This window comes from Brassica napus, chromosome C7 (genome assembly GCF_020379485.1).
Source record: "Brassica napus cultivar Da-Ae chromosome C7, Da-Ae, whole genome shotgun sequence".
Classification (NCBI taxonomy): domain Eukaryota; kingdom Viridiplantae; phylum Streptophyta; class Magnoliopsida; order Brassicales; family Brassicaceae; genus Brassica; species Brassica napus.
The window spans coordinates 35,317,767-35,343,105 of NC_063450.1; the positions used below are offsets into that span (position 1 = coordinate 35,317,767).

Consider the following 25,339-nt stretch of genomic DNA (forward strand, 5'->3'; position numbering starts at 1 on the left):
TCTCGTGTCTCCTCCTTTGTAATTTCTTTACAAATGAATAAATGAAATTCTTGTTCCCTAATTAAATAATTAAAGATTTCTTATTCTCTCAACGGTCTCGTGACTCCATAAACTATACAGCAAATTAGCCGGCGTGATTAGCGGATGTGTCACCACTTGTTCAATCAATTACACAACCATTTCTTCATCTTCATCAAGAAAACTTGAAACCAGATAGTAATACAGAAATCAACATTAAATTCTTCTTTGTTTATTTAACTTTTTTACTGTTTTTATCAGATCATTACATGTGGAGAACTCAGAGGAAACATCCATTAATTAAATGGCAGGCTTGAACGAAGTGAGATTCATCGATTTCAACCACGCCCTCTCCCATACAATAGCCTCGTAGTTCTTGCTCGCACCAGCCCCGGCTGTCTCTACGCCATCATTCACCGCCACGATAAGCCGATAATTCATGCCGGCGACTACCTGAGACTCACCGCTAACAACCACCACGAACTTGAGTTCCGCTTTACTCTGCTTGTTGTACTCAGACACCGAGAATTTCCCGATCTCTACGACGTGAGGGTCATTAACGTCGCTGAGGGGACGCCATCCGCCCACACGCGGCGACGCAGACGCGTATAGAGGGAGGAGAACGAGAGAGAGGAGAAGAATGGAGGTTGCTTTGTTATTCATTTTCGCAGTCTGTATTTTGTAACCGTTGTTTTTTTTTGTGGAATTGGTAATGGCAGAGTTTAGGTAGGGATCTTTATAGTAGAGGCCTGATACGTCATACGTGGCGTGACGTGGCGCGGATTAATTAATTTCTTGCCGATTTTCTGATGCATGGGCCATAAAGAGAAGAAAAGGTTGAGATATTTAACTAATGCTTAACGGAAATCTAGTCAAATTAAATTTTCATTGCTTTATATTTTTAATTAGGCATGTATATTTGATTTTCGGTTTCTGTTTCAATTCGGCCTTTTGTTCCAATTTTGGATTTTAAAAATATGAACCATTCGGTTATTTTTAACTTTGGTCTGATTGTTTCGATTTTTGGTTCAGTTCGGTTAACAACAACAAATAATTGATATTTTTAGATATATGAATTTTTTAAGGTTATTTTACAAAATATAAGATGTTTCAAAATATATAATGTTTTAACATTTTTTAAAGTAAGTTTTTTTAATATTATTAGATATTTGTTTGTGTATTTGATTTTCCATTTGGTTTTTGTTTTTCATTCCAAAAATATAGAAATCGCTTGATTATTTGTGAATAGTGATTTAATTTGATTTTTTCCATTTATATTCCTAAGCTTTAGGTCTAGTATTTGCAAGAGTGATAGCTTAACAAGTAGCCAACAATTACCCAATCATTTATGTATTTTGCAATGCCCAACTACCATCTACAAAATTAAATACTCCCAAAAAGAATATATAATAATGATAATCATATTAATTAATAGTATAGTTCACAAATACAGTGAAATCTCTATAAATTAATAATGTTGAGATTACACTAAAAGTATAATTTTTAATTAATTTATAGAGATATTAATTTATCATATGTTAATTGAATCAAAAATTCAATTTGAGACTAAATTCAATTTGAGACTATAAAATTATATTATTTTATAAAAAAATTTAGTGTATATTAATTTAAAGATGATATACTATATTCAAAGGACAAATAAAGAACATGAATGGGTGTAACGGACAAAGAGTGATAAAAGCAAAGACAGACAATTATTGATGTAAAACAAACCAAGGCACGAGCGTTTTCTTTTATTTCTTTTGCGTGTTGTCGAAACTCGTATACAGAAGAAGACACGCTGGACAGTGACGTGGTGGGATTATCAACGAGGTGGATATGATATGGACAAGTAGGACCGCTCGATGGATTGACAACTGTTTTTTTATGAGTGTTTTTGATATGAACTTAAAGCATATTATCTCATACACGCACAAATTTTAATGAAAAAAAGACAAAAATAGCAATAAATCAAGTTTATGTTCCCAAACTAGCATTCAAGGTCAAAAGTCACAAAAATAATACTTAATGTTTTATCAAAAGTCACAAACTTAGTGTTTAGAGTTAAAGGGTGGGGTTTAGAATTTAGGGTTTAGGGTTTAGGGTTTAGAGTTTAGGGTTTAGGGTTTAGATTTTAGGGTTTAGAGTTTAGATTTTAGGGTTTAGGGTTTAGAGTTTAGGGTTTAGGGTTTATGATTTATGGTTTAGGGTTTAGAGTTGAGAAATGAGGTTTTGGGGATAAGATTTCAAATTTTGAAAAATAAAAAAATTAAAATTTTCAAAGGATAAACTTAGAAAGATGCTATTTTGGTCATTTTAGTTTTTGAGTGCTATTTTTGTGATATAAACTTAGAAATGTGCTATTTTAGAGATTTGTCCAACTTTAATAGTATTTAACTATTAGATATGTATGTCATTTTTTTTTTCTTTTTGAGAATATGTAGTTTAATTTTTGAAAACAACATTTTAAATATTTCAGATGAGATTTTCTAAAATAACTAAATATTTAAAATGCTATTTGGATTTACGAATAGGATCTTCCGAATGCAGAAATATAGAATATACACAGTACACATTTATACTATTAAAATATTTGCTCTCAATATACATACATACACATGAAACAAACAAAAAAAGAAAAGAGACCAAACTTACCGGTACGTTGTAAGCACAAAAGAAAGCAATTGTACCGGAAACTATACTCGCCTGGGTTACAAAAATGGGCCGGTTTGATGACCACATCCACATTTCCCGTTTCACCTGTTACTGACGTCCCCTTTGGTAAGAATATAATACAATGAATCGATAGTACTTCAGCACATAGAACTAAACTGCTCCTTTTGATCCAAACACGTAAGTCCCTGCCATGTAATATATAGATAAGCAACTAATTTTCATACTGATAAAGGTGGGTATAGTAAAATTAAAAGTATACCAAGAGTTGGCATCAAGACAGAGAGAAAGGCGGTTCCTGCGATCTTGAGAGGCAACCCTGTTTTAATCATGTCTTTGATCTCAATATGCCCTGTTGTGAATCCCACCACGTTGGAAGGTGTTCCCGTGGGTAGCAAGAACGCAAACTGAGACCCTATGGCACCAGGGACCATCAGGAGGAGAGGATGGATTTGCATATTCTTCGCAATCTCGATGAGCAAAGGAACCAACAGTGTAGTGGTTGCGTTGTTTGACGTGAACTCAGTGATGCTAGCAGCGATGAGACAAACCGTTGGAGCGATGGCCCAGTAAGGAGCTGTTTCGAGAAACACGAGCCCTTTGGATAAAACTTCAGCTAGGCCACTCGTGCGTACACCATCGGCTATAGCGAACCCAGCTCCTAGTAACAACACTATGTTCCACGGAAGTTTCTTGCATTTACCCCAATCCATTAGCTTCTCTCCCTTTTTAATACCGTTTGGGATTATAAACAGCAACGTAGCCATCATCACACTCACCGTTCCATCACCGGCTCGGCCGTTGAAGATACAACCCCAGCCGGGGATATCGTCGGTTATGTTTCTTGTCATCCATAACACAACCAAACCACCAAACACAGATAAAACCATCTTCTCAGCGAAACTCATTGGTCCCAACATCTCAAGCTCTGTACGAAGATGGGACTTATGAAGATAAGGAGAGAGAACTTTCCCTGTTCCTTTAGGACAATACAGTACACATAAAATACCCCAAAGCACCACGAATAAGGACAAAGCTAGCGGGAAACCGAAGAAGAACCATTGGCTGAAACTGATTGGATCAGCCTCCGGGAAATAGCTTTTCCACATTCCGACAAGTATCAGATTGACCCCTGTTCCTGTCAGTGTGCTCATTCCACCAACAACAGCTGAGTATATAACACCGAGCACCACCGCTCGGCAAAACTTCCCCACCGCCGGAGGCACCATTTCCGATGACGACGAAGGCGACGAGGGCAGTCTCTGAAGTATCCCTGTAGCGACTGGCATCATCATGACCGTGGCCGCCACGTTGTGCATCCACATGCTCACGAACGCCGTTGTTGCGCAGATGCCAAGCAGAAGCACCGGCGCGTTTAGAGGCTCCACGCAGAATACCATCGTTATCTTCACGAATTAGATTATCCATCGTTATGTTACCAACTTATCATTATTAGATATGTGGTAGCTTATTATTTATTTAAGCTCCATTTAATTATATAGGATATATCATACTATATACTGAGTTAGACTGTTGATGATAATAGTTGTAACTTGCAACCTAATTATCATACGTGTTTACGTGTCTGACTCACTGTACTATGATATATACATGGATTGGCATAGGCAAATAATTCAAAGGTTATTATACAAAGTATAAATATATATAACAAATATATCAAATTAAAAATAAATAGAGGTCATTCTGTTATGTTCAGCCTAAAATCTTCTGCCACTTAATTTTTATTATCAGATTTTGGGGACCTCGTAGACCAAAAGTTTTATAAACACAATTTGTTGAATACATCTAGAATAATTTGCATACATTCCTTTTATAGACATAGACCACTACTACCTGTTTAGTGCTATTGTAAACCTTAATTTAATAACTCATCCATGGACCCATTTAAAATCATATGATTACTTAAAATACTTTCTAGAATCAGAGTTGTATAACTCATCCATGGACCCATTTAGTGGGGATTCAATTGAAGCTCTCCACCTATATCATAGTTGTATAACTCATCCATGGACCCATTTAAAATCATCAATACTATTAAAAGAGAAGGAGTTTTAATAAATCTACCTATGAAAGTCATTTTGGACCCTTTCTTTTTTTCATTTTTTTGGTCTTACCTTCTATATTATAACAATATGTGACAAGATGTGTCCGCTTTTTTACTCAAACTACCAGACTGGTTACATTATTATAATTCTAAACCGTTTAATGGATTAGTAAACCATCGTACCAAAACAAAATAAATTATAAGAGCAACACACTATTTTTAAACCGTGACATATTATAGTTATGAAACTAACAGTAGACCTTTGTACCAAAACTAACTTCGATTATATGACCCACCAGCTATTTCTAAACCTGTAACATATTATACTTATTAAATTACACTTCAAACATGATTTGTATTAAAGACCTAAGACACTGTGGGTTATACGATGATACCACATTATTCATCACATCTTTATCCTACCATCGTGCAACTTTTGTTTGTTAAAATGAAAAACTTTCTTGGATGTTTCACACTGTCTTTACATGTCTTCTCTTCCCGAGTGAAAAATGGTATATATGTCAACACATTATTCAATATTACTTATTAAAATATCAATCATGTCTGTATAAAAAAACTTAAAAACACAATAGCTTATACATACCACAATATTCATCAGATAGTATTTACATAATATATACAATTAACTTCAAATACATCACCATCGTACAATATTTTGTTACCAACGTTGCTAATCACATTTTTAAAGATTAACTTCAATTTACAGTTTTAAACGATAAGCTTTGTTGCTAATCACATATTTAAAATTTAAAATTTAAGTTAACAAACTATGTAAGCCTAAAGAAGATATTGTGAATATGTTAAGTGGATATATTTTTAGATTTTTTTTGTTAATAAATATTACTATTATCTAACCCAAAAACACTTAAAATTCTGATGACTTCCTCTGCAAGTTTATTTAGTACGGCCAATTACATAATTTACCTTAATTCTATCAACCAAAATATCTAATCGATCCTACTTATATTTTTTACCAAGATTTTCGATAACCTACATTGATTACAATATATTCTATCATAACTTATCTTAACCTACATCGACTATAAAACTCTCCTATTATAAATACAAACTACCTCGGAACCCACTATTTTGAAAACCGACTGGACACTGAACCGGACGACTTACCGGGTCATTGGGTCACTAGATCGACCGCGGATTAATAAATGAATTAATTTTATTATATAATAATATATTAACTATGAAAATAAAAATATACAAACTAAAGTCAATATTTTATAAATGTTTTTAAAACATCAAATAATAGTTTGGATATGTATATTTTATGTTTAAAAACATTTAAAAAATAATTAACTAAGTTTTCATATTTTTTATTTTCATTTGACATACAAAATATCAAAAAATAGTTTAGAATATTTAAAATTATGTAACAAGTTAAGAGTTATGACATCTAAAAAAATGAAAACATTAAATTCATAAATATTTATGTCGAATGTGAATAATAAATTAAAATTCAATCCAAAATAGAACCAAAAGTAAAACATCATTGTAATAAATTGCTAATAACAAAGAATGTATAATCAAGCTTGCCATGTTCTTCTTCTTCAACTTTTTAATCAGAAATTTAGAATCTAAAAAATAAAAAATAAAAATTAAACATTAGAATGTATAAGTTATCTATTGGTTCAACCAGTGGTTTAACCGGTACCGGGTTTCGGAATTTAGTGGGTTTTTACGGGTTTTGTGGGTTTTTAAATTTTGAGTTTTTCACAAAACTCTAACCGCATTTATATTGGGTCACCAACTTTACATGTTCAACTGCGGGTCCGGATCGGTTTTCAAAACACTGTCAAAAACCTGTATCCATCAACTCTATCGAAACCAAACACACTACAAAAAAAACCAGCAAAGAAACGAAACAAAAAACGTGATTCACATACAAAAAACAATTCTTATGCAAGCCAAATATATATTGATATATCAAAATATCTACAAAAAAAATCAAATTTATATTCTTTTCATTGCATTAATAACGGTTTTTTGATTTTAATGTATTTTTACCATATTTGTTTTATTATATCCTAACTTGACTCTATACGAATAACTGGATCTATCGGTTCGACCACAAGTCTGAATCGGATATGAAAACTCAGTGAAAACATTGTATCAGACTGAAAAATAATAATAGAACAACTTTTAAATATTATAGATATCTAATAAATAGATATAAATTCATTTAATATTGGCGTAACGATTAACAAAAAAATAAGCGCGGGTCAAAATCTAGTATGATTACTTAAAATACTTTCTAGAATCAGAGTCCTTAGTAACTACATGAGTAAATGTTTTATCCAGATTGCACCATATGATAAAAAAAATCGTCATGTTTTCTAACACAAGAAGGTGAAACTATTATAAAAATAACTAGAATAAAAAAAAAGACAAGAATATTGTAATGAAAAAGATAAATAGATAAAACGACTTACGTTGAGAGCAAGTCGGCGATGGATGTTGTAGTGTTCGACGGCAAGAGCGAGGATAAAGCTCCCAAGAACGAGGGAAATGACGTCATCCATGTAAGAACTTGCCACGTGATCCGCCGTCGTGATTCCGAAGAGCGGGAATAAAAAAAGCGGCGACATGGAGGTGATGGGCATCGGGACGGCTTCCGTCAGCCACCACGCGAACATCCACACAAGAACTCCTAGCATGTTCTTCGCCGTCGTCGTATCTTCTCCGCCGAGCCGTGCGCATAGACACACGACGGCGCAAAGAAGAGGACCAAGAGCGATGTAACAGTTTTTGGGCGTGAATATTGTCCGGAGATGATGCCCCAGCGTTTGTTTTTCGAGTGGTTCGTCATTATGGACAACCGGCAAGAGGGGAGATTTCAGATCGTCGGAAGCGGCGGCGGGGAGATGACCACCGTTCATTCTGTTAATTCAGTTTTAAGTGGCAGGAGATAGAAGAGAGTGAGAAATGTAAGAGAACTAAGAAGGGAAGACAGCCCCTTTTTATAAATCAATTTATTGAATTATTCAAATGTGTTCTGCCAAAAAAAATCTACGTTTTATATTATGGTTCATATAACAATTAATTTGTGTGGTCATAAAACATGGTATTCGGTTTATGAGAGTGAGGGACACATGGTTGATAGTAAGAACTGTTTTATTCCTGTAAAATGTTGTTTTTCGTTTAATTTGCGTTGTACATGAAATAAAATGTTGCCTCAGCGTGTATATCACCGATTTTTTGCTGGTTTTTAATTAATTACATGAATAATGTATGAGGGTCAAATTAATGGAAAGAGACAGTGTTTTTTCTTGGAAAACAAATCGCATTATTGATTGGATAATGTGTAAATATAAAGAAAGGTCATTCTACAGTGAATATAATTGATGATTTTTCAAGTTATCTAAGGAAGTTAGTGTTTATATATATTTGATTTTATAGTACTATAATAATGTATAAATGGACCGGACCCAGCACCCATGAAAATGATGGTGTCTCTACAAATTTACAAGTTACAAGTGGCAAAGTTGTGGTGGCTTGTAAATTCTGGAATCTGATGACACATAAGGACATTAGAGATTAAGATGACAACTAATCATAACTAATTAAGACTAATAGTAGTTATATACTGCTATAGGAAACCACTGATAAATAACTAGTTCCAAGAATTATGGATAGAATTTATTGTAGCTTCTTCGTTTAACATTCACAATCTCGCTTATTGTAAATTATCCACAATGGGAAGTCACTTTAATTATAGATGCGAATCAAATGTAATACTCCCTCCGTTTCATATTAAATGTCGTTTTAGAGAATTTTTTTTCGCTACAAAATAAGTGTCGTTTTTGATTTTCAATGCAAAATTTATTTTTCTATTGGTTGAAATATGGTTAGGTGTATAGGTAATAGTAGTTTTTTATAGGAAATGTACAAAATTAATTGTTTTCTTAATCCGTGTGTCGAAACCTAAAACGACACTTATAATGAAACAGTAGTATTTTATTATTCCTAAATATATTTAGGTTTTTTTTTGGTTGGCTGCAATTCTAGTGTTAAATAAATGTTGTTTTGTTTTGTTTTCGTGGTTGAGACTTAGAGGTTATGAAAATTTTATAAATGAAGAAAAACGAACAAAGAGAAAAAGAACAGAACGAAGTAAAGCCAAGTTGGGAAGAGTCAAGAGAGAGTATCACACGTTAATAAGTGCAGCCTTTGGTAGTCCTCCAGTCTCCAGAGCCCAACTTCCCTAGTTCATACCTTCCTCTTTCTTGTCCTTTTTCTCCCATTATTTTTGTAATTATTATATTATATATAACGAAATATGAATAAATATTAATGTAAAAGAATCGACATGTATTTCGATGGATAACCAGATAATTAACGAAATATGAATAAATATTCATGTAAGAGAGTCGACACGTATTTCGATGGATAACCAGATATTAGATCTCTTTAAGAGATATATATGCACTCACTTGGTCTAACAAAGATACATGCATGTATACTATATACGTAGGACAAGTTTTGCTATATCCATAAGTCCAACAGAAAGGAAGACTAAGAATCATTCCCCCGTCCAACTAGCCAGGAGGTTTGTAAAAAATTTTATTCTCATGCATTATATATGAAAGCCTTTTTTCAAAAAAAAAAAGAATCATTCCCTTAGATAATTGCATAATAAGATATACTTAACATAATGAGAGTGAAATAGAGAGGTGTGGTAGTACAACCAACCAGGGGAAAGAAGAGCCATAGGGAAGATGACACCTAGGCAGATCAGGTTGATGATTAAGGATGAAAGTATGAAACAAATGGGATATTTGAAAAGATTGAAAGAAATCACATATCTCAAGCCAAGACTCATGTGGCTGTCTTTGATTCCACCGCTTAGTCACCAGATATGAATGATTATTTAGTTTTAATCAGCTGAGTTGTAGACTATGTGGTCTCCAAACTTACCTATTTCTTGTTTGATTAAATCTCTTGTTTAGTTGTTACAATTCTACATTAGACTTTGTATTTGTTCAACTCATTATCTCACACTATAAACATTCAAGTTAGACTTAATTATATGTTTCTTAAAGTCTATTTCTTCGTCTAAACATGTTCAAGGCTGTCACAAATTGAATTTTCACCCGTTAAAGTTATTTGTTCGTATATAGGCGCGATACAAATGGTTTTTTCCTAACCGACTTGTCGTGATGGATTTTGATAGAAGTAACGAATACGTAACGGTGGAAACGAAAAACCAATTTTTTTCAAATATAATTTGGAAATCAAAAACAGACACGAACTAGTTCAAAGTCACTCTCAGTGCCCCCACTCACACATGCGACATGCCTCAGTAAATTTCATTTGCGTCTTCTTTTTTCTTTAGCCTTTGTTTGTAGTCGTACGAGGCTTAAACCTTAACATGACACATGTCGCTACTGCTTTGTGTTCACTTGTGTAAACACAACCCAAGGAAAAAATCTAGATTTGCTGAAAAACGGACATCTTCTCTTATGAATACACCCAAATGGTCACTGTTAGTTACAGATACAACGCATATAAATGAAAACGATGTCTCTTTTATTCTTTTGTCTTCAAGTTCTGAGCAGGAAACTAAAAGAAGTTTGAAGAACAAATCTGTGAAGAAAACACGCTTGAGTTTGATGAGTAAATCACTTGGTAGGTCTCTATGGCTCTCCTCCAAGCTCCACTCTCAGGTTGTCATACGGATACACTCGTGGTGCCTGCAGCGACAGCACAATAAGAGATGACTATGAAATGGGAAAACAAGTATTAGAGGTAAGAGAAAAACACGAGCAGAGAGATGATATGTAAGCCAACAACAACATATATTTATCTCATGTATAGACAAATAGACAAAGAGCATCTTCTTAGCTCTAGTCTGCTGTTCAACTTCTATAACTCGAAATACATAAAAAAAAAACACTCAACACAACAGTATAGTTTTTGATACAACCTCTATGATGCTTGACTAGTGGCTAGTAAGTGAAGTAACTCATAGATGCTGATACACCTCAAGCTAGATCTTAAGCATGTACTAACTTCCCAAGAACATTGTAAGTGTTTTTCCAGTGTTCATACATAACTATGTACATACTTAATCAATCAATCAAGGATGATGAAAACAATGCCGATATCCAACACTTTGTTCAGTAACAATAGCAAACAGCAAGAAAATATGTTCAGAAACAGGCAAAATGCAAAAGCTGAATGTTGAAATATTGCGGAATTCAGCAGATGAAGAAAAGAACATCGAGAACATCCTGTTATCTAAGTATCTATGGTGAACTCTTTAAGTTTTCATTTCGCATTTTGTTGACAGCTGTCTAAAAGATTCGGTAGAATAAGCCCATGCCAAGTATAAGTTTCATATTAGAGACAGCGCAAATGACAATGTGGTTGACTAATTGAATTCAGCGTAGATTCACAATACAGCAAAGGGATAAAATACTGTAGCAAAAAAAAAAAAACATGACTCTTTGCTGCGTATTTTTTCTCAACTTCAAAATTACGCTAAGGACACGTCTAAGCGAGCTAATTCATAGATTTTAGCTGCAGATACACCTCTAGCTAGAAGTTTAAGAACTAATTCATGTTGCCTTACATGCGTATGAGCTTAAACATGTACTGAGTTCTCAATAACATTGTGGGTGCCTCTTTCAAGTGTTCCTAATAACTATACACAGGTTCCAGTCAATTAAGAAAGGATTATCAAAACGCGATGTGGACAAAAGATCCATCTCTTCTAGTACTTTGGTCAGAAGCAATACCAAACAGCAAGAATCGATTTTTTATGATCATTAGCAGGCAAAATGCAAAAGCTGAAATTTAAAACAGTGCATCATTCGTAAGAAGAAGAAAAGACCATTGGGAACATTCTGTTATCAAAAGTATCTATGGTGAGATCTAAGTCTTCTTTCACATTTTGTTTATGGGCTAACCTAGAGATTCCAGCAAGAAAAAAAGAAAAAAAAAAACATTTTCTCAGACATAAGCCTATGTCAAGTACAGGAAATCGAAAATGTGGTTGAAGAATCGAACTCAGAGCACGTTCACAATACAGCAGAGGCTAAGATTATGTAGCAGACACGACAATGTCTTGCAGTAACAAGCATTTTTGTAATGCGAATGAAATACAAGTTGAGATAATTTCACTTACAAAAGGAACCTTTGAAGCTTTGTCGTTCACAACAGCGAGTAAACCGAGAGTGGCAAAGAACCCTAGACCGCCACACAACCATCCCAATGCTTCGTACTGTTTAATTCATATCTAAAATTATTCACTAATACAATCGATTTACGCCGCAAATAAACGTTAAACGAAGACCCTAAACCAACCTTCCCGACGGTGTCAGCAATTCGATCTATGCAAGGCTCTGGGAACGCAGTCCCGTTGTCCCACATCAGCTCGTCGTTAACCGAAAGCTGAGACGCAAATCAAAGGGGAAAGTGTCTTAAAAATCGAAACAAAATTTCGAAATTGGAGAGATTTGACTCACAGGCTTATCGGGGACGATGTGTTTGCCGACGGGGAGACCCATCCCCGCGCGTTGGCGGAGAGATGAGGCGTTGGATCGTGCAACGACGCCGTTTCCACCCATGATCCGTGAGGCCACACCGCTCAATCTTCCTGCCATTTTCGTTTTTCCGATGCTTTTCTTTTTTCGTTTCGGAGTTTTCTCTTCTTCTCTCAGGAGATCCCAAATCAATCGGCCGTTTTTGGTAGACGGTAGTAGTACTGATCAAAAACTCCAAATGGCGTCGTCAGAGTCAACCTTCTGATCAAAAACCCTAAACGGCGTCGTAACATTTCAGCCAAACCAGAGGTTTTATTACGTCTGGTCTCTTCCATTAATATTCAAAGCGAGAGGATGCTATTACCACGAGTAGCTTTTATTTTAAACATATGAGTTGTTTCGCAATTACATATACCTGTGAAAGCTCTTAGTTGCATCTCCATGCTTACATGAACTTTGCTTTGTTGGTAATCACACTCGCACCACATGGGAATTAACTACAGAGCGAAATATTTAACTATAGATGTGACTCAAGCTTGTGATTCTTCCAAGTGTGTGAAGAAGAGCTTTGCCATTGTATATCTTAACTTCTCTGTGTACTACTTTCTTTTTATGGACCAGATGAATCTAATCCCTGGCTTCTTTTGAGCCTGCAAGAGTTTAATTCCCTATGTTGCTTCATTATGAGTGTGAGTTTTCCGGTTAAACAAATATATTGGCTTGAAGATCAATAGTGTGAGAGACTAAGTCGTGAATGTGCTTTGGTCCGTAATTGATTCTCAGTTTATGTGGAAGTGATACATCTTGGGGAATTTGGTGGAATCAGTTTAACATACCAAACAAGTCATTTGATGGATTAATCAGTTTATCACTGGTTTCAATCATCTTTAGGGAGAAAACTTAAAGATTGTGAAAAGAACTGAAACAAAATCACCAGATACCATAGCAAACTTAAAATTGTCTCAACTTAAACAAGAGAACTAGTAGTCAAACAAAGGTTCTTCCAAAATAAAATGATAGACAACGTAGTAGAGAGAGCATCATGATTACTGGCTGCTGGTATTGTTGGGACGAGGTGCAATGACAATCTTGAGAACACCAAACTCTGCGTCGTACCCTACCCTTTGAGTCAAAATCGAAGGAGGCGGAGGGTCAGAGGAGGAAGAGCGACTGTTGACGCATCCCAAGTAAACACGGCCACCACCTTCATCATGCTCGTACACGTTCTTCACCTCGGCGTAGAACTTAACCTGACGCTCGTTAGCAAGAACTTCAACATCATCGCCACGGACGCCAGGTATATCGACTGCGAAGTAGAGACCATCACCGGGTAATGGAACTCCAACGAAAGCTCGCTTACGCCCTTTCACCACAAACGGATGATCCTCCAAGTGTCTCCCAGACTTACCTGTCAGAACGATTCAACATAAACAAAAACAGAGCATTTATAACAATGGTTCAAAAAAAATACATATAGGGTGAGTTTTGAGAGAGTGAATGGGTTCGATCGGTTCGAACCTGTGTTAGGAGGCAGAAAGTGAGAACACTTGTTGTCATGGTCCTTCACCTTGACCCTTGAGACGATCATCCTCAAGACTCCATCTTTCATCTTGGCATCCACGCCGGTGATCTCGCAGCAGTCACACCCTAGGCCGGCCGATCCGGAGTACTCACGATCGCCCTCCCTTCTGTTGCCAACGGGAGTTTCGCCGGAGAAAAACACAAGCTTTTTCCTCACGCCGTCGACTCTGTGCCGGACTCCGTCGTCTGGAACGCCGGGCAAGTCGACGCGCACGTAGAGGCTGTCGTTCTCCAGAACCTTGACGTGGATGAAACCCTTAGGACCAGCTTTCTGGAACTGGTTGTTGGTCGCGTAAATACCCTCTGCGTACAAAAAGGAAAGCGTTGATACTTGAGAGCAAAGAGAAACAAAGAAGAAGCTAGCATGGAAAAGACTAAAGAGCGAGCTAACTCAGCTAAAGAAGTAAACTTTACTATCATGGAGACTAAAAGAAAGAGTAAAATCTTTGCGGCAAGTTCATGAATGTTAACAACTGTATAAAAGGAACAAGTTACAGTGAGAAAATAGAGGAGGAAGAAGGAGACCTCTGGTGTAAGGAATTCCCGTCAAGTCGAGGCATTCTCTCATCGCCATCTCTCTCTCCCTCTCTTCTCTCTTCTCTTGGTGGCGTAAAAAATGGTATGAGAAAATAGAAACGAAGCAGCTAGAGGTAATTAATAACCCCTAGGGTAAAACTTCGAATTCACCCTATCCTTTAAAACCAATCAAATTGACACATATATTATTAATTAAAAAATATTAAATTAAATAAAAAATATCTACAAAAAATAAAAACGCTAATTTTAACGACGTTAACGTTTTCAACTAAAGCTTAAACCCTAAATCTTAAATTATAAACCGTATACCCTAAATTCTAAACCCAAATCCAAACCCCTATACCCTAAACTATAATCGTAGACCCTAAACCCAAATTATATATCCTAAACCCAAAAACTAGACTATAAACTTAAAATCTATATCCTAAACCCAAATTCTAAACTCTAAATCCAAACCGCAAACTTTAAACCTAAACTATAAAACCAAACCATATACTCTAAATTGTAAATCCAAACTCTAGACACTAAACTCAAATCCTATACCGTAAACCCAAATCTTAAACCCTAAACCCAAACCGTAAACCCAAACTCTAAACCGTAAACTTAAATCGTAAATTTGGATTTAGACCGTAGTTTGGATTTAGAATCTAAGAGTTTAGTTTAGAATTTATTTCATAATGATATATTGGGAATTGAGGATGAGATATTCGTAGGATTATCAAAGATCACGTTATCTTCTTCATATGTGAATTGAGAATTGATGTGAAGCTGAAAACCTAAAAGATGAGTCAAAGATCACGTTTTCTTCTTGTTAAAAGGCGACGTCTTTTTTTTCTCATCTGTTTTTCTTTTTGATAATTTTTTATTTTTTTTATTAATTTTACGTGATATTTTAATTGGTGTAAAAAGGTGCGGTGAATTAAAGAATTCACCATAGGAGTTTTCCTATGAAAAAATAGAAACGAAGCAGCTAGAGGTAATTAATAACTTCGAGCGTCTGTGACGTGGCACGACAGCTGGCTTCCTTTCACCACGGGTAAAAAATACTCGTTCTTGTCTCAGGAAAGGTTAAAATCCAAAATTTTGAGTCTTTGACCGGTCATATTTACCCTCACAGTTAAAAAACATTGCCTTTCCATTTTTAATTCTTACCGTGATAAGAATACTAGAGTACGATGAGCTGTACATCTATTACTTGCCTATACCTCTCCTTCAATATGCTTTTTGAATGCGACAAAATAGGGAAATTAGGGCAACCTCGTCTCTCGCTTTATTTCAAACTTTTTTTTTGCAGAGAAGATGATTTAAATGCATGCAAGAAGTCGCTGACGTCACTTATTCTCTTTCGTTAGCTGTCAAACCTTTTTTTTTTTTTTTACTCTCTCCTTATCTACTTTTTCAGTACATACGACAAGCAAAAGTTTAACAATACAATGCAACGTCGCCTTTCCTTGTTTTTGAATTAACCGTTTTTAGATGTTTATCCCAGAAGATGTTTCCAAGCTTATTTTTCATGGTTTCCCACGTAGTATTATATAAAATTTTCGTTTGTTTTTTCACAACAATATAAAGTTTGTTACTTTGATAAAAAACATCCGTTAAAAGATCACGAAAATAGATTCAAAGAAACTTTTTGACGACATTCATGAGATGATTATACGTAGAAGGAAATCAAAAGCACACTTAACCATTAAACATCAAGATAAGAACAAACCAGACTCAACAAAAAGTTCACCTTTATTAGAAACTAGAAATTAAGAAAAGACCAGACAAACCCTAGACCAGTAGACACGCAAGAGAAACGACGATAGCGACCACCATAGACACGGATAAAAAGACAAAAGACGTACGTACGGACGGACTCTCATCGATCAAACCACGTCGTCTCTTGTGATCTTGCAGTTGAGCATCTTCTCGACGACGGTCAGCTTGATGTCCACCCCGGGGACCTTAGGGACGGTGATCCAGAGCACACCATCGCGGAGCTTTGCCTTCGCTCCGCTGACGTCGTACGCCACTGGGTTGAACACCATGGTGCCTCCGTATTTGCGACCGTCGTGGTCGTACTCGGACATGGCGGGTTCGTCGGCGAAGAAGTGGACGTTGTTGCCGTCGACCCAGTACTGGAGGTCAGAGGCGGGACAGCCAGGCAAGTCGACCCTGTAGATCACGGTGTCTTCCGTCTCTTTCACCTCGTACACCGCCTGGTTGCCACTTTTCTGGAAACGGTTCCTCGCTACAACACAACAACAAACAAAGAAACGCGCAGATCAGTCACTGGACATTATAGATTTGTTGACAGAAACATGAAAAGATTAACTTTTGTAAGAAAAAAAAAGTGTAATGAAGAAGAAGGAAGACGTACGGATAGGTGGAGAGTTCCTCGGGACACCGCTACCGGAGCTACCCTGGCTCTTGTTTCCGCTGGAGATGCTGCCTGCTTTACTCATTCTTAAAAACGACGTTGTTTTTGCTGTTTTGGGATGTGAGGATTGTGATGTAACGAGTGTGAGTGCCCGTACTATTTATAACGGAAGGAATAGTGGACTAATGAGACTACTTTAGGGTTTGAAAAAGCGTCGAGTAAACTTTAGTCGGTTCATTTAAGGTTATTTCTAAATGGGCCTAGTTATAAATGTTTCTTGATTCACTTAAGTGGATGAGCAAAGTGACTTTAAAGAATCCATCCATATGGTGAGAATATAACCGCAGGTCTTGTTATGTTTCTTTAATTAATGGGATTGTAACCACCTTTAAAGATGACAGATTCCATCTTTAGTCACATTTAGTAGTTGTGCTGTAGTTTCCTTATCTTTATTGTGTTTGTTACGCAGTCATCTTTTGCGTCTAAGTGGATGGGACTTTTTTGCATTAGATGTTCATCATTTCCTCGGTCTACCAGAAGCTTGGCCCAAAGTATGCCTCTGTTCCAGTGAGCAGATGCAATGGCTTACACAAAGACCTTAATAAGTGTTTAACCTTTGTTCATGGTATAACATCTTCTTACAAATTGTGGTTTGAAATCCAATTTGATTTAGATTGCGTGTGTGATAATTTGACATTTATTCTAAAAATGTTTAAATCTGCGTTTTTCCAGTGGTGATATTGTTATGAGTGTGAGGTTTGTGGTTAATCAACTACAATGGCTTGAAGATCATTAGAGTATGTGGAAGTGATGCAGAACATAGAAATTGATATCCGAATGAAGATAATATAATTTTCAGTATTAATGTAAGCCATTTGATGGATCCAGCTTATATTATTAACTTGGTTTCAATCAGCTTAATTAGGGAAGCAAGTTTAGATTGTGAAAACAAGTGACACGAATCACTAAGTTCCATAATAGCAAACACAAAAGCAGGACTAAACCATAAAAGTCTCAAATCCCAACTTAAAACACACAAAGACTAATCCAATCCAAGTACTCATAAAACAAAAGGGGATAGATTAATTGTTACCGCCGTGAAAAGATATGATTACTCATTGTTACCGCCGGTGTTGGGACGAGGGGAAATGAGAACCTTGAGAACACCAAAGTTTACAGCACCGGTGATGTTATGACTCAAAAGCGAATTAGCTGCAGAGTCACCAGACCAAGAAGTGTCGACACTTCCAAGGTAAAGACGGCCACTCTCGTCGTGCTCGGAAACATTCTTGACCTCAGCAGTGAATTTAATTTCACTCTCATTAGCAAGCACTTCAACATCACCGTCCCCAACACCAGGCACATCCACAGCGAAGAAAAGACCACCATCAGCTGTTGGTTCTCCAACGAAGGCTCGCTTGCGACCTTTCACCACAAACGGATGCTCCTCAACACGTCCTCCAGATTTACCTATCGCAAAGCATTTTCAGTAACTGATGTATGCAAAGACGTTTAAAAGGTGATAACTTTTTGAAAGAGGAAGTGGGATCGAACCTGTGAAAGGAGGAACAGTGTGGGTACACTTCTTGTCATGGTCCTTCACCTTGACCCTTGAGAGAATCATCCTCAAGACTCCATTTTTCATCTTGGCCTCCACGCCGGTGATCTCACAGCAGTCACAACCCAGACCGGCGGTCCCGGAGTACTCACGAACGCCCTGCTTCTCGTAGCCGTCGTTGAAGGTTACCGCAGAGAAAAACACCACCTTTTGCCTCACGGCGTCGACTCTGTGGTGGACGGCGTCATCTGGAACGCCGGGCAAGTCGACGCGCACGTAGAGTTTGTCGTCGTCGAGAGCCTTGACTTGGATGAAACCCTTGGGACCTCTTTTCTGGAACTGGTTGTTGGTCGCGTAAAAACCCTCTGGAAAACGTAAGAAGAACTTAAGTGAGCAGACAGAACCGAAGAAAGAACACAGTAAAAAAAACATATCTTTAGATCATCAGAGAAACAAATATTCATGGAAAATCTAAAAGAAGAAACAAACTAAAGGGAGATAAGAGAAGAAAGAAACAGACCCATATCGGTGGGAAGCGTCGAAATGTCAATGCAGGTGGTGAACCCAACCATCTCTCTCTTCTTTCTCTCTCTGTATTTTCTCTCTCTCTTTCGTGCTTAAAAATGGCGTCTTTGATTTTGTTGTCAATAACTAGTACTTAAACGAAGAAGGAGGTGCGAGCTATATAGACGTGGCACTCTATAGCTGGCTTCTTTAATTTCACCTCAAAGAGGCTCTCGTCGCGACGCGGAGAGTAAAAACAATTTGACTGGTCATCTCCCCTCCCCTACGTCACTCTGTTTTACCTTTAATGTTTTTTTTTACCGCGAAAACGATGAACTGTCATTGCTTTCTTTCCATACCATTCACATAAAAGATAAAAAGTTTTCTCATAAAACACGTTAAATGTGACATCTCTTCTCTGCTTTCATCTTCACTTTTTTACAGAGTAAACATTGAATCCGCCGCTGACGTCAGCGATCATTTACTGTTTCATCCTCAAAAACGACGCAGTTTTGGCTGTTTTTGGAAGTGGAGAGTGCCAAGTATAAAACGAGTGCGAGTTTTACGCGCTAATGTGTCTCTTACTATCTAATAGAAAGGGGCTAACTTAAGCTAGTATGGGCCCATTAGTCCGCCCAATTATTTTTGTAAACGAAACATAAAATTAAATCGGACATAACAAAAAAGCCCAAGAATTTGAAACTGCTTTGATTTGGGGAAATGTTTTCAAAATTAGACCAAACCGAACCAAAAAAACTTTTATTTCTTTTCATAACCACTGCGACTAGCGGTTGCAGCAAAGAATAACTCTTCGACAGAGATAAGTTGAACGATTTCAAAAGTGAATTCAATCATTGTAGCTTGTCGCAGTGACTGCCGCAGCGACTGAAAAAGGAGACACTGCTGATGTGACGCCGATATTTCCAGCGTCGGATTTAGTTATTGCGTCTTGCCGCTGCGACTGAAAAAATAGTTTCACCAGCGCTCATTTTAAAGTGTTGATGACGTGTCCTTTGATATTAATCGATCTCTCCTGCTGACGCTGTGGCTAAGAAGCGAATAGGGGTATTATGTGTTTAAATATTAAACCGGATTTAACCTTATTCAATTGATTTAAATATTGAAAAAAATTATAACTAAAAAAACATAATTTGTTTTTTTTTAACGACAAATTTGTTATTTATCTTTTGCAAATTTTATACAAACTTAATTGAATTTAGATGATTAAATTTCCAATAATTTAATCATAAAATAAAAGTGTTGCTCAAAAGAAAAATCATAAAATAAAAGTTAAATACATAATTTAGTTGACAAAAAAAACATAATTTAGAAGGCCCAAGGCGTATGCCCCGCCTAAAAACATGTTTTGGAACATTGGTGAATATGTTTTCGGTTCACGATTTAATCTTGTCCCGTCCGGTTTGAAAACACTGATTTGGGGAAGTTTGTAAGAAGTCTCTCTTGTAGAGTTTGGTGCAGAGGTTATTGATGAAAAGATGGATGCAGTTTCTAGATCGTGATCAAGTAGGTACAACATTGATTCCTTTCTATCATCCATTACACATTTGCGTGACGTGTATGATTATTGATTCTCGCTGAAAATGATTTGAATCATCTTATGAAAAGTCAATTTTACCAAGAAACTAGTATCTTGCATTTTGAACATGTAACAAAACCTTTGATCGGTCCTTGTGTGTCTGTTAGGTAGAGTAGAGTTGCCATTTTTGCTGTCGTTAGAGCTTATAATTATTATAGTTTGATGCATACAAGTGGTAACTAATGTTATGGTACATAACATGAACATAGAACAACAATCTCAAGCAAAACATAATATAACTCTAAGCTTTGGATACAACGAAAGACTAAACAAAAAGGTCTAAACCTTTTGGAAAGAAGAAAGATGAGAACGTGGGAGAAGAAGTGAGGAAAGCTAAGCATTGATCTCGTTTGTTGAAGGAGCTACCGCTGATGTTGCAGAGTCTAAGGTGTTCTGTGAGAAGATAGAAGTCCGGCAAGTAGGACAGGAGGAGCGGGAAGATAGCCACTTATGGATGCACTTGACATGGAACCCATGATGACATTTCTCCAGCACGTGGATGCTCTCACCTGGTTCGAACTCAGACAAACATATGGCACACTCTGCTTGAGCCCCTGCAAGCTCAAGGTCTGAGGAGTAGACAAGCGTCGGAGTTGGCACGGTGGATGAAACATCCTCTTCAGGATCAGGCTTGTGCTCGTTGTCGTCAGTCTGGAGATTTGGGCGGAGAAAGCAACGTATTGCAGCGCAGAGAGAGAGACCACATATGAGAGCAGAGACGAAAAGGATAAGGAGAACAGATGCGTTTGCTTGGAACTCACTAGAGTTGGAGTAAGGCTTCCATCTGCAAGTATGAGAGTTACATTCTGTAGAAGAAGCAGAGGACAATGGTGAAGAAGCTCTAGTAGCTACTTGTTCTACTAGAAAACGCATCTTGTGAATTGTTATTGAGAGTGTCTTGTGGGTTTAGTAAACCTTATACAAAGAGAGTGTGGGGACAATGGTGGCGAGGGTTCCAGTGAAGTCTTGAAGCTCTCAGGATTAGGATGTTTCGTCTGTATTTTGAGGACTATAACACTCGCCTTCTCTCTCTTTTGGTCCACTTCACATAATAAATGGATATTATTGTGATAGATGATGGGATTGCTCCTTTGTCCTTCTTGGCTTATCATCATCCACATGTTTGCCACATGTTGCCCTCACTCTACGTTGCCTACATTCTAGGCAATACCTTTGCTCTCTCTCTTTATTTTAATTCGTTTTCGATCATGTTTGAATATGTCAATATCTCTAAAGATTTAACAAAGAAGAAAGACAAGAACTTCATACACTTCACTGTTTTTTTGCCTCTTTATATATAACTCAGTTTACAGTTTTTTTAAAGATTAAAGAACCAAAACCCCAAATTAGAAAACAAGGGTGAAAATAAAAACTAAAGCAACAGTTAAAATAGTAAAAAGTAAAGGAAAGCTTTAAGGTATTTTTGAACAGTTTTTAAAAAACTTTTTTTCCCTCTTCTAAAAACTCTCTCCTGCAAATAGCCAAATCATCATCTGATCTCCATGGAATATATTTCTCACTTCTCTAAGCTGCAATTCCTGCAACAGCAATATTAATCATATGATTTCATCAGTTTTTTTTTTCCAATAAGAACACAAATATGTTCATGTTCTTAGATGAAAAAAGGTGATCATTGTTCATACCTCCGTTTGGTTGCCTGTTGATGTATCCAGCCGGTCCTCTAGACATGAAGTCAAATGCTCCCATTCCCAATTTTTCATCCGCCTTTGCAGGCATCGAAAGCCACGCCGAGTCACTGTAGAGAGAGTCTGCCTCCAAGCTGTTCAAACCGTTGCTGAAACCACCAACATGAACTCCTCTCATTGCTTCTAATCCTAAGCCTCCTCCCTCACTGCGATAGCTATTACGTGCACGTGCACCTGCTCCTCCCCAGTTGTCTCCAATGCTGCCTAGTGAAGACATTCCAGAGTTTCCATTGAAGCTGCTTCTAGAGACGGGTGAGTTTGACATGTAACCTAGACCACCACCATTTCCCCATAAATGGTTCTTTGTTGATGCATTTAGCACAGAACCGTTAGCTCCTCCTCCTGTCTCAATCTGGCTACCGTACCTGCTAAGGCTCGGAGTATATCCAGGGCTAAAGGGCCGTCCAAAGCCTGCACTGGAACCAGATCCATACCTCTGAGTCTGGTCTTGCTCGAAATTCAGATCAATCCCATATCCATGTCCAAAAGGTGAGAATCCGCCCCTATTAACTACTCCTGGACTGTACCTAACCTCAGGTTTCACTCCATAACTTGAGATTGGACTCGGGGTGAACCCTTGTGTGTACTCGTTCATCAGCAACGCACTGATTCTATTACTGCCAAAGCCATTTACATTCATCTGGTTCCGGACTGGGTCCTTGGGAACAGCCAGTTTGACTTCCACCATCTTCCCATTGAGTTCGTGGAACGTCCTTCGCAAGACTCTGTCTACAGCGTCCTCTGATTCATAAGAGATGAACCCAAAGCCTCTCGGTCGCTGTGTTCGTTGGTCATACATCACCACAACATCAGTAATCACCCCAAACTGAGCAAAGTACTTCTTGAACTCAGCCTCTGTAACCGATGAAGCCAAACCTCCAACAAAGATCTTTTTACTGTTAGCTGGACCAGGTGATGATCCCTGTAGACTGCTGTTACTTTTGTGATCATCTCTTGGAACTGCCTTCTTCGCCTCAACCTATGATCATGCATAAAAAAAAATGTATCAGGAATATGAATAAAAAGAATAGCTTTGCTTGGAGAAGCAGCAACCTCTACTTCAATCAACTCAATCACTGAACGAAGCAAGCAATGTAGTATATATATTAACATCCCACATCGTGTGGGTGTTGGTTCCTTGGGCAATATATATGTGATGTGGCAATCCTCAACTCTTGAGCTGATAGTATAGGTTCTGTTCTAAAAAGGGACTTCACTTACAAGTTTACCATCAATGACGTGTCTGAGCAGCACGACTCTCTCGGCAACATTGGGATCAGCGAAGACAAGGAAACCAAAGCCACGAGCACGACCAGTGGAACGATCCTTCATGATGACGGCTTCCAAAACCTCGCCGAAGCTCTGAAAATAGTCGCGAAGACGGTCTTCGGTGGTCTCCCAAGAGATCCCGCCGATGAAGAGCTTACCTGACTCCATATCCATTCTGCAAAAAAGGAGTATACTTAACATCTCGATCTAACTGAAAACACCATCTACATTCATGAAGAGAAGAGACTCGAATCGAGCAAACCTTTATGGGGAAAGCAAAAGGATGTAACGATGAAAACGAACAGCTGGGTCTTGATCGGATTCTGTGAACCGATCGACCCACGATCCTGGATTCCTGCAAAGAGAAAACACACACAAAGTGTCGATCAAAAAAAGGTGGAAGCTTGGAAGAAGAAATCAAAAACCCATGAAGGATTAAGAAGCTTTTAGATTACCGAAAGTTTAAGAAAACAGAGAAGAGAGGAGACAAGACGAGATTGAAAATCGAAGAGCTTGGAGAGGATGAAGCATTTAATAAGAGGGCGGGCGAGAGGCCCTCTCTCTCTCTCTTTTCTGTTTTTTGACTTTCGTCCAATAATAAAAGAAAGGATTGACTGTTTTAGTTTTGAAATGGGCAAAGAGGAAGGAAAATGGATGATGTGAGTTTGTGCAGAGCAGATGAGAAATGGAAAAGGGAAGAGAAGCTCCTTCTTACGTTTTTTTTTGTTTTTTTTATATATATATATTATTGGCTATCCTCAGCTTCTTCTCTTTTAAAGAGACGATGGTATTTTCGTCTTTTCATATATCTTCTCTTTTGTAATAATAACAGAACAAAAATATTAACGCATATAACCATAAGTTAAAAAATCTTGGCCTCTTTAAGAATTTAGAAACTTTTTGATATTCAAAATCTATAAAATGATGATTACTAAGAGCATCATAAAATGAAATCAGGGTTATTACGGCTTTATTCTGATTTCTTCCTACTATTAGACTATTTCTTCTTCCTAACTCATTTTTTAGAATTTTCTTTTGTTTCCATTTATTTTGTAAGGTCAAATCATTTTATTTTATCATGAGTAGATAACACATCAGCATCGTTTTGTTTTCACTTTCCATCGAACAAATTGCAAGCCATGGTTCGTTGATCATTATGAATAGATGCAACATGTGATTTATAGACAATAATTTGATTGCAAATATTTTGATTGAGCTTACTATAAAATGAAGATGGCATGAAAAGTTTTTTAATGAAAAGCTTTTGTGGGAATCAACGTGGGCAATAACATGGGGAGGGGGAATGGTTGATGACGATAAAGATTGGCATCCCACGAATTTTATTGTACATATATTGCTTTAAACAAATATTAGTTTAGTAATGAAATGATATTAAATCTAATGATTCACCAAGTGGAAGATATGTTTCAAGTACACAAAGCATCCAAATAATGATTACCAACTTTCATAAGCTTACTTTTTTTTTACTTCGTAAATCCATCTAAGTTAGATCAAATAGAAAACAGACGAACCGATTTTTCTAAGAGCATCTCTATCTGTCTGAGTCTGATCTATATGGGAAAAAAATAACCTCTGGTCCTTGCATCCTTTGCTAACGCGCCTGCCCGGCCGTTCCGGCTCCGAGGAATATGAGATATCCTCACATCCTCAAGTCCTCTTGTAGCCTCTGAAAAACCTCGATCTATGTCGCGAACACTGGCCAATCCATCGGGGTTTGTAGTCATTTCCACTAAGTCCGAGCAATCTGTCTCAAACTGTACCGAAGTTATCATTCTGTCTCTCATACAAGAGGCTGACCAAAGTAAACCTTCCATCTCAGCATGCAAAGCTGAAAGACTCATGTGACACGCCCTTAATCCGAAGTATTCCGAGCCCATTTGATCCTTAAGACTCCACCCTAAGCCACGGTGCTGCCATTATTGATC

The 25,339-nt window shown here is 37.2% G+C and overlaps 8 protein-coding genes across 9 annotated transcripts; all 8 read right to left on the reverse strand.

The window, feature by feature from the left end:
• Positions 1-228: 228 nt before the first annotated feature.
• On the reverse strand, positions 229-745 carry LOC106407373 (cysteine proteinase inhibitor 5). Its single transcript, XM_013848231.3, has one exon. The coding sequence runs from the start codon at positions 679-681 to the stop codon at positions 319-321; it is 363 nt and encodes a 120-aa protein (XP_013703685.1). The 5' UTR covers positions 682-745; the 3' UTR covers positions 229-318.
• A 1,796-nt stretch (positions 746-2,541) lies between these two features.
• On the reverse strand, positions 2,542-7,809 carry LOC106410664 (tonoplast dicarboxylate transporter). The gene is made up of 3 exons (XM_013851218.3): positions 7,222-7,809; positions 2,954-4,097; positions 2,542-2,879 (listed from the first exon to the last, which is right to left on the reverse strand). The coding sequence occupies exons 1-3, from the start codon at positions 7,666-7,668 to the stop codon at positions 2,845-2,847; spliced, it is 1,626 nt and encodes a 541-aa protein (XP_013706672.2). The 5' UTR covers positions 7,669-7,809; the 3' UTR covers positions 2,542-2,844.
• A 2,415-nt stretch (positions 7,810-10,224) lies between these two features.
• Positions 10,225-12,624, reverse strand: LOC106407336 (NADH dehydrogenase [ubiquinone] 1 beta subcomplex subunit 8, mitochondrial). The gene is made up of 4 exons (XM_013848182.3): positions 12,259-12,624; positions 12,098-12,184; positions 11,919-12,014; positions 10,225-10,482 (listed from the first exon to the last, which is right to left on the reverse strand). Exons 1-4 carry the CDS (start codon positions 12,394-12,396, stop codon positions 10,426-10,428), a joined length of 378 nt encoding a protein of 125 aa, XP_013703636.1. The 5' UTR covers positions 12,397-12,624; the 3' UTR covers positions 10,225-10,425.
• A 572-nt stretch (positions 12,625-13,196) lies between these two features.
• On the reverse strand, positions 13,197-14,517 carry LOC106409766. The gene is made up of 3 exons (XM_013850333.3): positions 14,383-14,517; positions 13,795-14,160; positions 13,197-13,684 (listed from the first exon to the last, which is right to left on the reverse strand). Exons 1-3 carry the CDS (start codon positions 14,429-14,431, stop codon positions 13,323-13,325), a joined length of 777 nt encoding a protein of 258 aa, XP_013705787.2. The 5' UTR covers positions 14,432-14,517; the 3' UTR covers positions 13,197-13,322.
• A 1,544-nt stretch (positions 14,518-16,061) lies between these two features.
• Positions 16,062-16,910, reverse strand: LOC106409726 (14.7 kDa heat shock protein). Its single transcript, XM_013850298.3, has 2 exons — positions 16,760-16,910; positions 16,062-16,630 (listed from the first exon to the last, which is right to left on the reverse strand). Exons 1-2 carry the CDS (start codon positions 16,842-16,844, stop codon positions 16,266-16,268), a joined length of 450 nt encoding a protein of 149 aa, XP_013705752.1. The 5' UTR covers positions 16,845-16,910; the 3' UTR covers positions 16,062-16,265.
• Positions 16,911-17,648: 738 nt separating this feature from the next.
• BNAC07G20350D lies at positions 17,649-18,990 on the reverse strand. Its single transcript, XM_013850071.3, has 3 exons — positions 18,838-18,990; positions 18,314-18,682; positions 17,649-18,229 (listed from the first exon to the last, which is right to left on the reverse strand). The coding sequence occupies exons 1-3, from the start codon at positions 18,887-18,889 to the stop codon at positions 17,871-17,873; spliced, it is 780 nt and encodes a 259-aa protein (XP_013705525.1). The 5' UTR covers positions 18,890-18,990; the 3' UTR covers positions 17,649-17,870.
• Positions 18,991-20,542: 1,552 nt separating this feature from the next.
• Positions 20,543-21,455, reverse strand: LOC106409018 (RING-H2 finger protein ATL79-like). Its single transcript, XM_013849704.3, has one exon. It carries the CDS (start codon positions 21,289-21,291, stop codon positions 20,752-20,754), a length of 540 nt encoding a protein of 179 aa, XP_013705158.2. The 5' UTR covers positions 21,292-21,455; the 3' UTR covers positions 20,543-20,751.
• Positions 21,456-21,664: 209 nt separating this feature from the next.
• LOC106411217 (heterogeneous nuclear ribonucleoprotein 1) lies at positions 21,665-24,134 on the reverse strand. Of its 2 annotated transcripts, XM_013851926.3 has the most exons (6): positions 23,849-24,129; positions 23,656-23,748; positions 23,346-23,568; positions 22,062-23,103; positions 21,939-21,956; positions 21,665-21,908 (listed from the first exon to the last, which is right to left on the reverse strand). In XM_013851926.3, the coding sequence occupies exons 3-5, from the start codon at positions 23,565-23,567 to the stop codon at positions 21,943-21,945; spliced, it is 1,278 nt and encodes a 425-aa protein (XP_013707380.1). In that variant the 5' UTR covers position 23,568; positions 23,656-23,748; positions 23,849-24,129; the 3' UTR covers positions 21,665-21,908; positions 21,939-21,942. The 2 variants fall into 2 exon arrangements, with proteins under 2 accessions (XP_013707380.1, XP_048620360.1); XM_048764403.1 differs by having other exon boundaries at positions 21,665-21,956; positions 23,849-24,134.
• Positions 24,135-25,339: the final 1,205 nt, after the last annotated feature.